The sequence below is a fragment of the Dicentrarchus labrax genome, unplaced genomic scaffold (assembly GCF_905237075.1).
Source record: "Dicentrarchus labrax unplaced genomic scaffold, dlabrax2021, whole genome shotgun sequence".
In the NCBI taxonomy this organism is placed as follows: domain Eukaryota; kingdom Metazoa; phylum Chordata; class Actinopteri; family Moronidae; genus Dicentrarchus; species Dicentrarchus labrax.
In genome coordinates, this window is record NW_026136702.1 from 17,284,241 (window position 1) to 17,297,831 (window position 13,591).

At 39.5% G+C, this 13,591-nt stretch overlaps 2 protein-coding genes across 2 annotated transcripts; one reads left to right on the forward strand and one right to left on the reverse strand.

The window, feature by feature from the left end:
* Nucleotides 1-8: 8 nt before the first annotated feature.
* Nucleotides 9-4,597, reverse strand: mtrf1l (mitochondrial translational release factor 1-like). Its single transcript, XM_051418855.1, has 8 exons — nt 3,736-4,597; nt 3,180-3,259; nt 2,937-3,041; nt 2,582-2,660; nt 1,745-1,908; nt 1,197-1,314; nt 798-934; nt 9-500 (listed from the first exon to the last, which is right to left on the reverse strand). The coding sequence occupies exons 1-8, from the start codon at nt 4,151-4,153 to the stop codon at nt 288-290; spliced, it is 1,314 nt and encodes a 437-aa protein (XP_051274815.1). The 5' UTR covers nt 4,154-4,597; the 3' UTR covers nt 9-287.
* Nucleotides 4,598-6,492: 1,895 nt separating this feature from the next.
* Nucleotides 6,493-10,338, forward strand: fbxo5 (F-box protein 5). The gene is made up of 6 exons (XM_051378211.1): nt 6,493-6,617; nt 7,351-8,006; nt 8,225-8,395; nt 8,764-8,854; nt 9,209-9,430; nt 9,610-10,338. Exons 2-6 carry the CDS (start codon nt 7,375-7,377, stop codon nt 9,868-9,870), a joined length of 1,377 nt encoding a protein of 458 aa, XP_051234171.1. The 5' UTR covers nt 6,493-6,617; nt 7,351-7,374; the 3' UTR covers nt 9,871-10,338.
* Nucleotides 10,339-13,591: the final 3,253 nt, after the last annotated feature.

Sequence of the window (13,591 nt, forward strand, 5' to 3'; positions counted from 1 at the left end):
AAAACACATATTGTTACTGACTTACTGTTTGGAATCAGTTTAGTCATTTTATTTGCCAGTTTTGTGTTTGTTCTGACATTGTCTGCAAAACCTGGACATGAGTATGGAAATAATGTCTTTTTTGCTTTGTTTTTTTTGTATTGGATGGGCAGAAACATTAAGACTTGGTCGTCCTTACAATCCATCAAGGTCCTTTTCCTCGGTTGCAGAATCTGAAGCGGTAGCAATGTAGGACTGACCAAAATTACAGCACAAAGTTTCCATTCCTGCATAATCATGCATGTTCATCAAAAGCCCTCCTGGTTGTTTTCTCCCAGCAGTTCCATTAGTATCTCCTGGTAGGAGAACTCCTGTAGCGTTGAGTTCATCTCGTCCAGCAGGTCCTCTCCCAGCATGAAGCTCTTGATGTCGTGCACCGTCATGCTGATCCGGTGGTCTGTTACACGGTCCTGGGCAAAGTTGTAGGTTCGAATCTTCTCTGATCGGCCTTTGGTGCCAATCTGGAGAAAGAAAAGGTAGAAAAAATTTTTTTTTAAAAACAACCTCTTTTTAGCAAACAATATACAAAATCACCAGAAAAACATGAAAATGTGTGGAGCTTTTTATAATGTATTCATTTACTTTTTTGTCGGGTTAGTTACATTATATTTAATTTTGACATCTTAAAAAATAAATGCTATCAATATGTTGGAAAGAAACCGTCACTTGTCACACCTATTATTATTAGTAGAATAGTATTATTCCATTATATTTGAATGTCTCCACCTGTATATTAAACTATACTGTATATATCTCACCTGTATTTTACGCTGGTTGTAGCGTTTGCTGTTTTCCGCCTCTAGCTTCATGCTGTACAGTTTTGCTCTCAGACTCTTCATGGCCTTCTCTTTGTTCTTTAACTGGGACCGTTCCTGCTGGCACTCTGCAGACACACCTAACAAACACCAACAAGTATTAAAGTGCTATTCTTTTTTGGGCGTCCCACTTAACTTCTACTCATTTCATAATTACTCTTAAGAGAAAGACAGACACATGTAAACAGACAGCACTAAAACCCTACCTAAACTAACTTTGATTGTTACAAATATGTAAAAATATGGTCTTTGTTGTGTTAAGTGGAACTTTTTAACATTCTGTCAAGTACATTTATTAACAGCAGTGTCAGTGGATACTGTGGTCACTTTTTGTGAAGCTACCTGTAGGCAGATGGACTATTCTGACTGCACTGTTTGTGGTGTTGACATGTTGACCTCCAGCTCCACTCGCTCTCGTGGTCTCCATCTTCAGGTCCTTTGGGTTTATCGTTAATGAGATCTGACAGGAACACACAGACACTCATAGTTTACTTGCACCTAATTTAACAGCAGGTGAGCAAAAGAACAGACCTCATCCTATACATTCCACCTGTTATAAATCCACGAGAAATGGAGAAACAAGACTTCTAAAGTTAGAATAGATGAGGTAAAACTTTACAAAGTCACGCCAAAATAAAATACTTTTCATATCAAAATGCCTTATGTGATATCCCATTAGTCTGCAACTTTGGAATAACTTCCATCCAACATCCTATTTCAACAGGAAATGCATCATATTAAGGAAACTAGATGCTCTCCAAGTGTTTCTTTACTCAATCTGTAATGATTCCTGCAGGAAAACTGGGTTGTTTTAAATAGCAAGAAGGAAAACAACACAGATGAACACGCTGTTTGGGTTTGTGTCATCCGTTCATCATGTAAAACTGTACCTCAGTGGGTTGGGGCAGTACAGACACAGTAATGGTGCTGGTGTGCATTCGGCCCTTATTTTCAGTCTTGGGAACCCTCTGAACTCGATGGACTCCAGCCTCAAACTTCATTCTCTTGTAACTCTGAGGACCGCTGATGCTGGCCAAGGCGTGACGTAGTCCACCTGGTCATAGGTGAGCAATAAGTATCAAATTAGTCTCTGTGGTCTCCCTGTGAAACAGGTGGCAATAACATGTAGTTATATTAAATGTTCAAATCAGTCTTAATAATAATGTCTATTTACTGTAAGTGTCTGTTTAAATATGTAACCTTTACTCAAAAAACAAATGTGCAGCCTTTTCCGCTGTTTCTTTCTCTGACATTATGTGCAGGCACACCTCAGTGGCCACTCAACGTCTGTGGTATAGGAAGGACTCCCCCTTGTGTTTGGTGTCAGGTATTGCAATAGTGGTTTCACTGTAAAGGGGTTTTGTTGATATACATTAGTTATATCTTCTATCATCTCATTCCTAGTTTAAACACAAAAATGTGTTTCTCCACTATAACTCACCATCCTTCTTATAAATAAACACCAGGTTACATCTAATTCCCTCTGTGATGTTTCTGGCATGTGCAGGGAGTCAGATCAACAGGAAATCGAAAGTGTGTATATGACCAGATAATTCCGAAGAATAGCGAGTAATACAGCCCTCTTAATATTATCCTTACCCTGAGTCCAACTTTGTCCTTAATGAGACTATAACCCAGTTCAGATGTTTACATGACAGAGTAATACAATGCAATACTTTAAATACAATAGAGGTGAAATATGCTTTGGGTGAACTCTTTAATCTGACCTATTTCACTGGTCGTGTTCTCCAGGATGTCAAAGGACCAGCCGTGGTGCTGAGCGTAGCCCTTGTACATGTCAAACACCTTGAGAGGGGAGGAGACGGTACAAGCCAGCATTTAAATACACAGAAGATTGTGTCCTGATGTAAAATCATATGCTATTTCTGTGAATAGGTAGTAGTAATGTGGTTTGTGCCAAAATTTGTATTTGTGTCTAACTTATTATGAAAAGTATTAATTTTCTACTCTCTAAATAGGTATGCCACTACTTTCTTGTGCACATATTATTTTTAAAAAGTCCATAATCTCAACCAGAACACAAACATAATTAATAACATAATAAATAAGTAACTTCCAGACCTCAGCAGTGAACAGCATCGCCTCCTGACCACCAATACCAGCTGTAACCTCCAGGATGAGGTCGCTCAGATCTGCGTCCTCTTCAGGAATCAACATTTCCAGGATCTGATTGGTAAAGCAGGTTGATGGAAACATCTGCAGTTAGCTTGTTCTTTAACATTAGTTAAAGTGCTATCATAAAGCCTTCATTTCTTCTTCTGCTGTGTGATTTTGTACTGCAGTGGCTTGTTGTCACAGTTCTACCTTTTGACTAAGATCTTGAATATCTTGCAAACAGCCTTCTCTTTCTAGCTCTGCCAGTTCTCGCAGGGCTGGGTCTTCATCTTTGAGGAAAAACAAAAACATACAGTGAACTAAGGATGCGACATATGCCGATTCATACATCGAGACAATATCGAGACAATTTCCTAATTTCAGAAATGTGGTCAAAATGTTCATGCAGTCATCCGTTATTGTATTAGACTACTTTGTAGAAATACTGGATTTTGGCATCAAGTACCTTCATTTGTCAGGTACTTCGACCACTGGGTTAGTCTACAACAGCTATTCTCATCTTATTTTGTTTTTTCAATAGATTTTCCAGACAGATTGACCACTGTGCCTCCAAACTAGCTTTGAAACAGAACCTTGAATTAAGTACAAGGTGTACACACACTTGACTTCAGTACCCTTCGATGAGGGAAATCCTCAAAAAACAAAAACTAGCAGAAAATAAATGGGACTGTGGCTTCGTAAACCATCAGATACCCTCATTCAAAGTGTTTCTTGTCTTTGTGTGGCAGCAGCAGATCAACGTCACCTTTCAGGAGCAGCTCGGCCTCAGCGATCTCTTTGCGTTTGCTGTCCAGCTCTCTGATGCTCCTGATGAGAGGACCCAGCAGGGACACTTTAGTCCTTTTGACCCTCAGCTCATCCTCACTGCACTGCTCCTCCGTCTCAATGCTGTCACATTCACTGTACTCCGTCTCAACCTTCTTCAGATATTCCTGCAGAGACTTCTTGGCAAAAAGCTCATCCAACGACAGTAACTTGTCCACCATCAATGGTGTACCAGTGTGAAGAGTTCTTGTAGTTCCACCACAGTGCTGGTTGGCAAGTTCATGAAATCTGACAGTTTGTCTGGTGACATTTGGTGATTTTTGAAAACCAGGTATCTGCAGACTAAAGACACACTCCTTTCGTCTCAGAAGAAGGTTAAAAGCTCTTCTGTAAGCCATTGTATGAGCAGATTTGACTCACTGTGTGATCTGGCTCTGGCAGATGCTCCTTTCTAGTTCGGAAAGACCATTCAGCCAAATTTCATTCAAAAATCTTATGTTTTTATTTCTAGCTAAGATATACGGCGATACAATGACTATATTCAGAGAGAAAGTCATAACCCAACCTCGCTGTTGTGATTAAGGGTTGTATTCCAACCTACAAATACAAAGTAAGAGCATCTGAGAACTCACTGGGATTAAACTTGAAATCAAATAACAAACGAATTCCTTCTTTTGGTTTCCCACTTATGTCAAACATTGCTGACTCTAACGAATCAGGTTTCAGTCATACACTGTCTAAAGACCGCCCAGTAATTGTTGTTAAGTCTTGCTATAAAGTTATGAAGTTGTTCCTTTACCACCTTGCTGTAGGGCGCAGACATATTGAATGAGACACGCATGCGCAGTTGATACGACATCTTCTTCTGCAGACAATATTCCAGCAGGCTGAAGATCGGTGGTTCCCACCTTTAAAGGTTCAACTCTGCATCAAAATAAAATGTCCACTCAGACACAGATAGTTAAATACATACGAATGCGAATGTGAAGGTACATGAAAAAGATAAAATTACAAAAAGGCATTGATTATATATAATAACATAAATGACAGATTAGAGATTTATTTTAATTAATTTACAGAGCATCATTTAAATGCCTCCTGTTTCATTGTTGGATGAGTGTGTGCACAGTGTAAATATGTTCCTTCAAATATCTAGACTAAGTGCAAATTTCAGGCCACACCACATTATGTTTCATTCATAACCTGTACTACTACCTGCCACAGGTTTGTTGTGTTTTGTGCTTTTCAATATAAACATAATTTAATTTAAGAATATTGTCCACATATGCACAATGTCAACAAAGAATAAAGTTATAAGACTTAAGGCTCTTGGCTTCTCAGCTGATTTATAGTATATGTTTTATTGGTGCATACAAATAACAGGCAGTAGACCTGAGGCTGCTGTAGGGCAACAGCTTTAACTGTGCTGTCCTGTAGTTGTATTTTAAATGGCTGTGTGGAATTGTAAATTGGACATTGAATTGAAAGTAGGATGCCACTGGGATCATCATTTAATTAGCATTATGCACTCCAGAATGTAAAGATGTTAAGAGAGATTCAGAAGGTGACCCCTCCCCACCTCTACATGCACACATTCACCTTTTCTCTGCCTGTATCTGTCACTGGCCTCAAGCTGTTTTCTAATTTTCGCTTTCAGCTGTTCACTCTTTTTTTGTCTCCCTGTTACACTATGTTAAAACAAATGGTTTGGCAACGACTTGGGTGAGGATTTGTGCCCCTCTAACGTCTGTACCTGTAATGCACAATAAAGACGATATGATTAAAGTGAAACGTTTGAAGAGCTAAAACAAGTGAGATCCTGTATCTAAACTACCACATCCTGCAACTTCCCCCCGGTCTGGTTTCAATGAAAGAGCCATTTCACACATTCCAGATGGGGGTGTGAACTGAGGCCTCCTGTGAATGACCGGTCTTTTAGCTCTTTTTTACTACTGGGATTCCTGACAGACTAGAAAATGAGACCCAACTCTCTTCCAGTCTAATTTTTTGTGTTTGCCATACAAAGAACCAGTTACGTGTTCACCAATAAGGCTAAATAACCTTATTGGATTATTGTGTCTGCTGAACAGTGTGGTGCAACCTCAAACAGGATCCTATGGGGAAAAGTGTGGTATTTCTTGCATGACACATCTGTGCGAAACACTGTGCTGTTTAGGTTGTTACACATATTCCTTATTATCTACTTCAAAGTAACATTGTTACTATGTATCTTTCATTCCATTGTTCATTTAGTGAGCAATACTTGAAAATGTATAATAAATATTGGCCTACTATCTAAAGGTTTTCACATGTGAAAACAAGTATGTAGATTTACCACAAACTCCTTCAGCAATACTAGGTTATAGAAATATTATTTTGATATTTGAAATGTTACCGTCCACTACCACTATTAAAATTCCTGCTCGTATCATGGTGTAGCCTAATATTCAATTCGGCCGAGGTTTACTAACTTCAGATACCTCGGTATTGTAGATATAACCTATTCCATGTAGGCTACAACTCCTATAACTATATAACTATAACCTACTGTTGGAGACCATTTCCATCCGTGTTTCACGTCGGGTGGGATATAACCGTGGGACCACGTCGCTTGCGCGCTGACGTCAAACAGTGACTCTCTCGGCTCCCATTGGTTGATGGTTTAAAGGGATAGACACGCCCTCTGCTGCGATTGGTTTGCGCCTTTTGTGCACGGATTTCAAATAAGAGGCAACAACTGGCGGAAAGTTCAGTATTGGACTATTTAATTTAGGCAGAGCGGGTGTCAGCAGAAAGAGCGCTCTGCGGCTAAAAGGAGGGAAGCAATACTTTGCTTTGGATAACGATATCAACACACGTAAGGTAGGAGGATTCACACAATATCTTCCAGCCTCCGGACTGCTGATATTAAATTAATGTTTTTTGAGCAACGCTAGCTAGCCGGGGTACTAACGTTAGCTGGGTTAGTTAGCTGTTGGTCGGTCAACCAGCTTGGGGTAATTAAATAATGTCTACCAACGATACGAACCGAGACTATGCTGAGTATATTTACTAACTCACAGTTAGTTTGAGCTTTGTATGCAGTTGCATGAGAGCTGGCAATTACGTTAGCTACCTAGCTACTTACAAGCTGCTTATCACTCACGCAGTGTACGCGGGTAAATGCAGATCAGTACTGTAAACTGAGGATATGTTTACCATGCATCATTCCCCCGTTAATGTGCAGCTAATGTAAAAAGAAACACCAACCTAACAAATGCATGTAAAGACTGCAAACGTCTATTTGAGTTGTATCTTTGCGTCACTGCTAACGGTACATTTCCGCCAAATCCACATCGCGCCAAATTCAATTATTTGGTTAACAAAATATTTTGCGGAAGAGTTTTTAACTATATTCAAAGTCTGTGTTAGCAGATCGCCAGCAATATCGTCATGTGTTATGTCTTTCTTTCATGTCAGGCATCTTTCTAGTTACTTTTGATTAAAGTTGGCTAAGATGGCTTACATGAGGGAAGCCATGCTGCTTGGCAGGCTTGACAGTCCCAATTCACGTGTAAAACCTAATATTTTCTCCCGATTTGTCTCTTTTATCCAGGAATCTACATACTGCACAGTGTGTATGTTTCACTGTAAGAAAATTAACATGAAATTCCCTCGCCACGAGACTACTATGACTAACAAAATGGAGAAAAGTTCTGCTGCTGTGGCAGCTGCAGAGTCCAAGGTGCTTCACCTTAAAGCTTCCCCAGTGAAGGAGCCAGCCCCCATCAAACCCCAGTGTCCACCTGCGGCAGTGACAAGAGTGTTGTTCTCTCTTAACAACACCACCAGAGCAGTCCACAACAAGGAAAACAGCACCAGCAAGGACCATGACAGGACTATGGATGAAGGGTTGGAGGATAGCGGCTATCTGTCTCTGCACAACAGTCAGATTGACGATCACCACGCGGATGAAGAGGATGATCACATACATGGAAAACCCACAACAATCCTGCTGCCTTCTACTGCTGTTACGCACCAAGAAAAGACAATCACACCAAAGAATTCTCCCTCCAAAAAAGGAGAGACGAACTGTCCTGTGTCTCTGGTGGCAGCATCCACTCCTGTGGGTTGTCATAGGACTAGAACTAGATCGGCCCCCCCACTGTCATCTTCCCCATCGGACCATAGCAACCACCCCAACCTGCCTATACTAAAGTTCCAGCAGGCTGTGTGTGAAGAGCTTGCCAAGAGCTATCGGAAGAATAAGAGGTAGAATTACATTCTCATATAATGACCTTCATAGCTGGCAACAATCTTTCTCCCTGTTGTAAAATAGCCCCCACTAATTCATCCTTTAAAATATTATCAAAACCTACCATAACTGATACTATAGATACACACCTGAGAGTAATACTAAATGTTTAGACTTGTATGGCTATAATACTTTTGGTAAATAGGAGAATAACAGTTGTTTTCTTATATCTCAGGTACGACTGGAGCATCATCACAAAGGTCGCAGAGGATCATCTGCTGGATCGGGTGATCGGAGGCAAGATGGGCCGGGAATACGTTGACATGTTTTCATCTCTGCTGTGCAGGAACATGAGAAGCATCCTGACAAACATCCTGGCCCTTCTTGGAGACATGGACCTCATTAGGTAAACTACAAATGTTTCACTGTGTGGAAAGAGGGTTTATACGCACAAGGGAGGATTTTTATTCTGTTTTAAGGACATCAACAATAGCTAAATGTGTTTTATCAGTATGCTTAAAACCAAAAACAGCTAGCAACTGCTGTAAACTATAAAACGAGTATGAAGTTGGGTTACAGCAGGAATAAACAAAATTTTTGCCCAAAGTTGAAACATGACCTACCTGTTCTGATTATAAATGAAACAGTAAAGTAGAACTTTAGAAATTTAATATAGCTGCTTGTCTGAACTGTTAGGAATTCAGCTTTTTCTTAATAGTTCCTTTTTTTTTCTTGTCTATATTCATCATGTGTTTATCTTTTCTCACCTCACAGCTGTAAGAAAGTGAGCAGGACATGGAGAAAGATCATCTGTGAGGATACAGTAGCTCTTAACAGGTGTCAACGAGCTGAACAGGAACTCAGGGTGAGGAAACAAACACAAACCTACACAAGTGTGCTCACTATAAACATAACCGGAGTCAAGCATTAAACACTTCCCATCTTACTAGCACCCTACATGCATACATACTGAGAAGGTATAATGCACCTTATCTTTACATTCCTTTTGTAAACTCGCATACCTGAAACAATACGCTGTGTTTGGGAACGATCCTGTGAATTTCACCATTTTGGGTTTTGTCTAGTACCCCTAGCACAACCTCCTCATGTTGCTTTTAACATTAAAAGCTGGTTAAACTATGTGTGTCTGAGACTATTTGCAGGTGTCTTTCATGTTCTAACGTGTTACCTTTTTTAAAACAAAAAAAATATTTTTCAGGAGTCAAATAACTCTCTGAGACAAAGGGGCTGTGGTCTGACAAGAGATGTGGCTGTGTCAAGGGTGGTGATGTCCTGCATGCAGACGCTAGCCTCCTCAAGCACTCCATCATCATCTTCATCCTCCTCTTCCTCATCCACCTTGAGCTGCAGGGTCAAAAGGACAACCCCCTCTCAGAAGAGCGGCACGCCCTATTGTACACGCTTCGATGAATACATGCAGGTGAGTGCTTGTGTGTAGATTAGGGCTGCAACTGACAATCATTGTCATTATCAGTTTAATCTGCTGAACCTCCCCATTACTGACCCAAAGACATTCGATTTACGATATAAGACCAGATAAAGCAGCAGCTTGGACTCTATCTTTTAACCAACGTGTTTGTGTTTTGTTCTTCGGTCCAGGCCGCCAGCAGTCTGAAGCAGCACGAGTCCCTGCGCCCATGCAAGCGCTGTGGCTCACCAGCGACACATCTGGGCGAGGCTCAGAGGGCCACGTGCAGACGTCCCAGCTGCCTCTTCGACTTCTGCACCCAGTGCCAGGAGGCCTTCCACGGCTCGACCCCCTGCAGGGTGGTGCAGCCCCGACCCCACTTCCTCTCTTCCAAGTCGACCCCGATCATGCCAGGCAGCGCTCGCAGCAAGAGGAGCATCCGGCGCCTGTGACGGAGATTTACTGTCGTTTTATTCAGTGTCTGTTTTAACCGGGGGGGTTGGGCACTCTGGACCGGTAACGTTTTCCACTGGCTCCCTCCAAAACTCGGACTTTGTGCACAGTGTCACTAAAACTTTGTTACATGCTGAACTCTGGCTCTACCTAACTGAATCAACTGACTGAAGCACTTGTTAGTACACTACTGGGACAATCAACCAGTGAGGGTCATCTGGCATTGTTGGCAACTGCTGTCGTCTGTGAGCGGCAAACACACCTGATGCCAAAAAAGAAAGAAATACAGAGTAATAGGCTTTAAATTGTACAGTTTTATGTTTTAAAATGAAATTGATGTAAATTTGTTATTGTATTTTAATTGTTTTGTATACTTTTTTAAAATAAATGTTGATCTTCAGGAGGTCCTAAAATGTTCATATTTACTGTATTTGTATTTCCTGTAAATAGACACTTCATAAAACCTATCCTGTGTTTCTGTGGTTCTTCGATGCTACAATTATCCCAGAACTTACTTCACACTCACCTTCATTATAGTTAAAATAGCTTCTGCATCCATCATAGGCACTCAGTACATGTAGATATGAGTTTAAGTTTAACCATAAATGGACATATTTAGTAATTTACTACTGCAGTTGTAGATACTGTATATTTATATACAAAAAAAGTTTATATTCTGTATCGTACTATGTAGACAAACATGCCATATTTAACACATACCTAATCCTGCCCAACCCAAAGGTGTGTAAATGTTTAACTCATTTTAACATAGATAAAATATAGTATAATGGATAAAAGAGTTGATATGAAAGTAAGGACTTTTTCCTTTGCATTTCTAATAGTTTGGATGTTGCTTAACTATTTGAACTTAAAGGGAGACTCAAGGTATTTGATAATTATCTGAACTGTATGTGTTAAAATGTTTCTCTATTGATTTGTTGCACTTCTCCTGGCTGTGTTCTATGGCTGAATTATTTCTGGTGCTTTTAACTCTACTATTATACAGAACATGGTTTAACACAAGTGCAGACACTTGAGTGAAGTTTGCAGCTGAGAGACTTGTTCTGACTGATGAGTAATCTGTTTCTACTGTGTGAAAATATACAGCGGTACAAAACCTTTGACTCTACAATCAGTTTGAGGTAACATGTAAAAGGGACACACCAGGTTGGTTACAAGCAAAGAGAATCTGAAAGCAGCTGAGGGGTGTGTGTACGTGGAAAATCTATTTAAGGACTTTGTCACTGTGTCATATTGGACAATGTGGGGATCCATCAGACTCTGGTGAAGCAGTTCAGGACTCAGGAGAGACCCCAAGCCCATCCAGCAGTACCCAGGCTCTCTCTCTTTCCATATGAAAGTACAAACGCAGGGCTCATATCCAGGTTGCAGTGTGTGACCAGGGGAAGTATTACAGGAGTAAATGACAGATGAGATATGGAGCAGTAAACAGACTGCCTGAGACATTTAGTTTGTTTATTGCCACTGAATGACTGCAGGTCAATTGTGTTTAACAAGAAGGTTGTGAATAGTTTGAGTTTTTTGTTGCAGTATTTACTTTTCAGACTCAAGCCTGCGATTTTGATTATTAAATAAATATAAAGAGAGCCAGCTGTTGGAGCTTGCATTCGTTGTTTTGCAAATGGAAACAATTTTGGTGTGTGTATATCAGATATTCTTAAAACAGGGCTTTTATTTCTAATATGAATGAAGAAAAACTGTAAGACACAGTCCCCCCCTGGTCAAATGTGGCAGCCCCAGTCATGTCTTGATTTTCTTCACCAGAGGGCACTATTGTTTCTTTCCTCTCAAGCTCTCTGCATTAATTGTACTCATCGGGCACGGAGCGTCTCCCCTCTATGGCTTTCTTAAAAATATTTCTGAAATTCAATATAAGAGCTGAAAATATGACTTTAACTGATGTATAATACAATATAATAAACTGGAACTGACTTCAACAACCAATATCATATTCTGTCAAACCACAGAGACAAATTTACTTTACTTTACTATACACAAACAAAATAATGAATAAACAAATCTCATTCAATTGAATTCTCTGTATTTTTTTTTATACACAAGCACTTGCAGAGTTCTGCACAGATTCATAATGCAGTTTGAGTGATTAAAAGCAGTTTAAAAATTCACATACAAATACATAATTTAGATTAATTGCTAGATTTTGAGCTATTAATGCTCTACATTCAGAAAAAGAATTATTTTATTTTGTGGTATTCAATAATGTTCACAAATGTGTCACCCTCTGAAGTGTGTTTTTGCCATGGAACTTCACGCAGTATATGATGGCCCATGTTTGTCTTGTAAGAAATATTTGGGTAAAAGAAAAACATTTCCATGAGTAAAGAAAGAAAACAGGCAGAAAAATGTTAATTAGCAACACAAGTTAGTTGGACATTCATCCTGGAAATCATTTTCTTAAAGCAGCTGGGACATTATTCACATTTAAGATATGATGACTGTGTAGTATTACATAACTTAAGGTGTAACATCATGGAGAATGCCTCTTTCATCATTGGCACTTATTATAATATACTGCTGGGAAGCAAGTCAAAGCCATATTGTTTCTGCTGGTTTTCCATCATACTTTAATTCTTATAAAAACAGGTATTAAATTGCATTCTATGTGGCATTAAAAGGTCTTTAAAGTCTTATTGGTGACCCTGCAGAAACCGTGCTTGTTTCTGTTGCATTAAATTAGGCCATTCTTCTTGTAAATGTGTCTCTTGTTAACCCCCCAGTTTTACAGAAATGCAATAATAAATAGTTGCAGCCCTTTTAATGTCTTACAAGCAGATTATTAGAGACAAACAGAAAATTTTATTCCAGTAAATCATGGCACAAAAGTCTGCAAATTACATTAAATTTAGCATGATGACAGTCCCTGATGACCTTTTCAACTCTAAAAGTTTTTCACATCGCGCTCACTATATTGTTATATTATTTATCAAGCGTCCACTCTTTGCTTTTATTGTACTTAATAATGATTCATAATGCCTTAAATTGCAAGCAACCTTGTACCAAAGCAAAACAAAGTGTTTCTCTGCATTATCCAATGTATTTATCAGTTTGCTTTGACTTTGAGTGAGAGATTTGCATGATAAAATCATTTTTCATCACAGAGAGTCTGACCTGGAACTCTGGGAAAACACCCATTCAAAACAAACAGTCACCAGCCTTTTTCAAAAATTCTTCCCCAGATAAAAATAGCTGCCAGTTTCCCTTTAAAAAGCAAAAAAGTTTGCTTGCATGAGTCGTCATTTGTTTAGTGGAGTTATGAAGCCACAAATAGCAACACTGACATTAGATAGTTACCTCTGACATTTGCAGGATTACCCATATGTCTCTGTGTCACCCTCTTACATCCGTCAGTTTTGTTGTGGTGACGCATATAAACATCAGTCAACTTTCATTCACGTGTCAGCTCTTGCATGGAAATCATTTCTGTTCAGCCGGATGTCTGTGACGTGGAAACCCCCGCATGCTATCAGAAAGCTGTCAAATTACAGTAGTTGAAGCACAATACTGTATCACAGTATGTTTCATTGTTATATAATATATTATATGGGTTAGGGTTAGTACTTTCACTTGTTTCCAGCTGAGTTTAATTTCTTTAGGTTGCAAGTGCAGGTGAAAAAACAATCCTACCTGTGTTCTGTGCTTTGTCTAAATCTTTTAGAAAACATAAGAATATGTGTAGTT

Coding starts and splice junctions, on each gene's coding strand:
- mtrf1l (XM_051418855.1), bottom strand. CDS start 4,153: ATGGCTTACAGAAGAGCTTTTAACCTTCTTCTGAGACGAAAGGAGTGT. Junction 2,661..2,936: donor CGATGCTGTTCACTGCTGAG/GTCTGGAAGTTA, acceptor TCCCCTCTCAAG/GTGTTTGACATGTACAAGGG. Junction 1,315..1,744: donor TACTGCCCCAACCCACTGAG/GTACAGTTTTAC, acceptor TGTTCCTGTCAG/ATCTCATTAACGATAAACCC.
- fbxo5 (XM_051378211.1), top strand. CDS start 7,375: ATGTTTCACTGTAAGAAAATTAACATGAAATTCCCTCGCCACGAGACT. Junction 8,855..9,208: donor GAGCTGAACAGGAACTCAGG/GTGAGGAAACAA, acceptor AATATTTTTCAG/GAGTCAAATAACTCTCTGAG. Junction 9,431..9,609: donor GCTTCGATGAATACATGCAG/GTGAGTGCTTGT, acceptor TCTTCGGTCCAG/GCCGCCAGCAGTCTGAAGCA.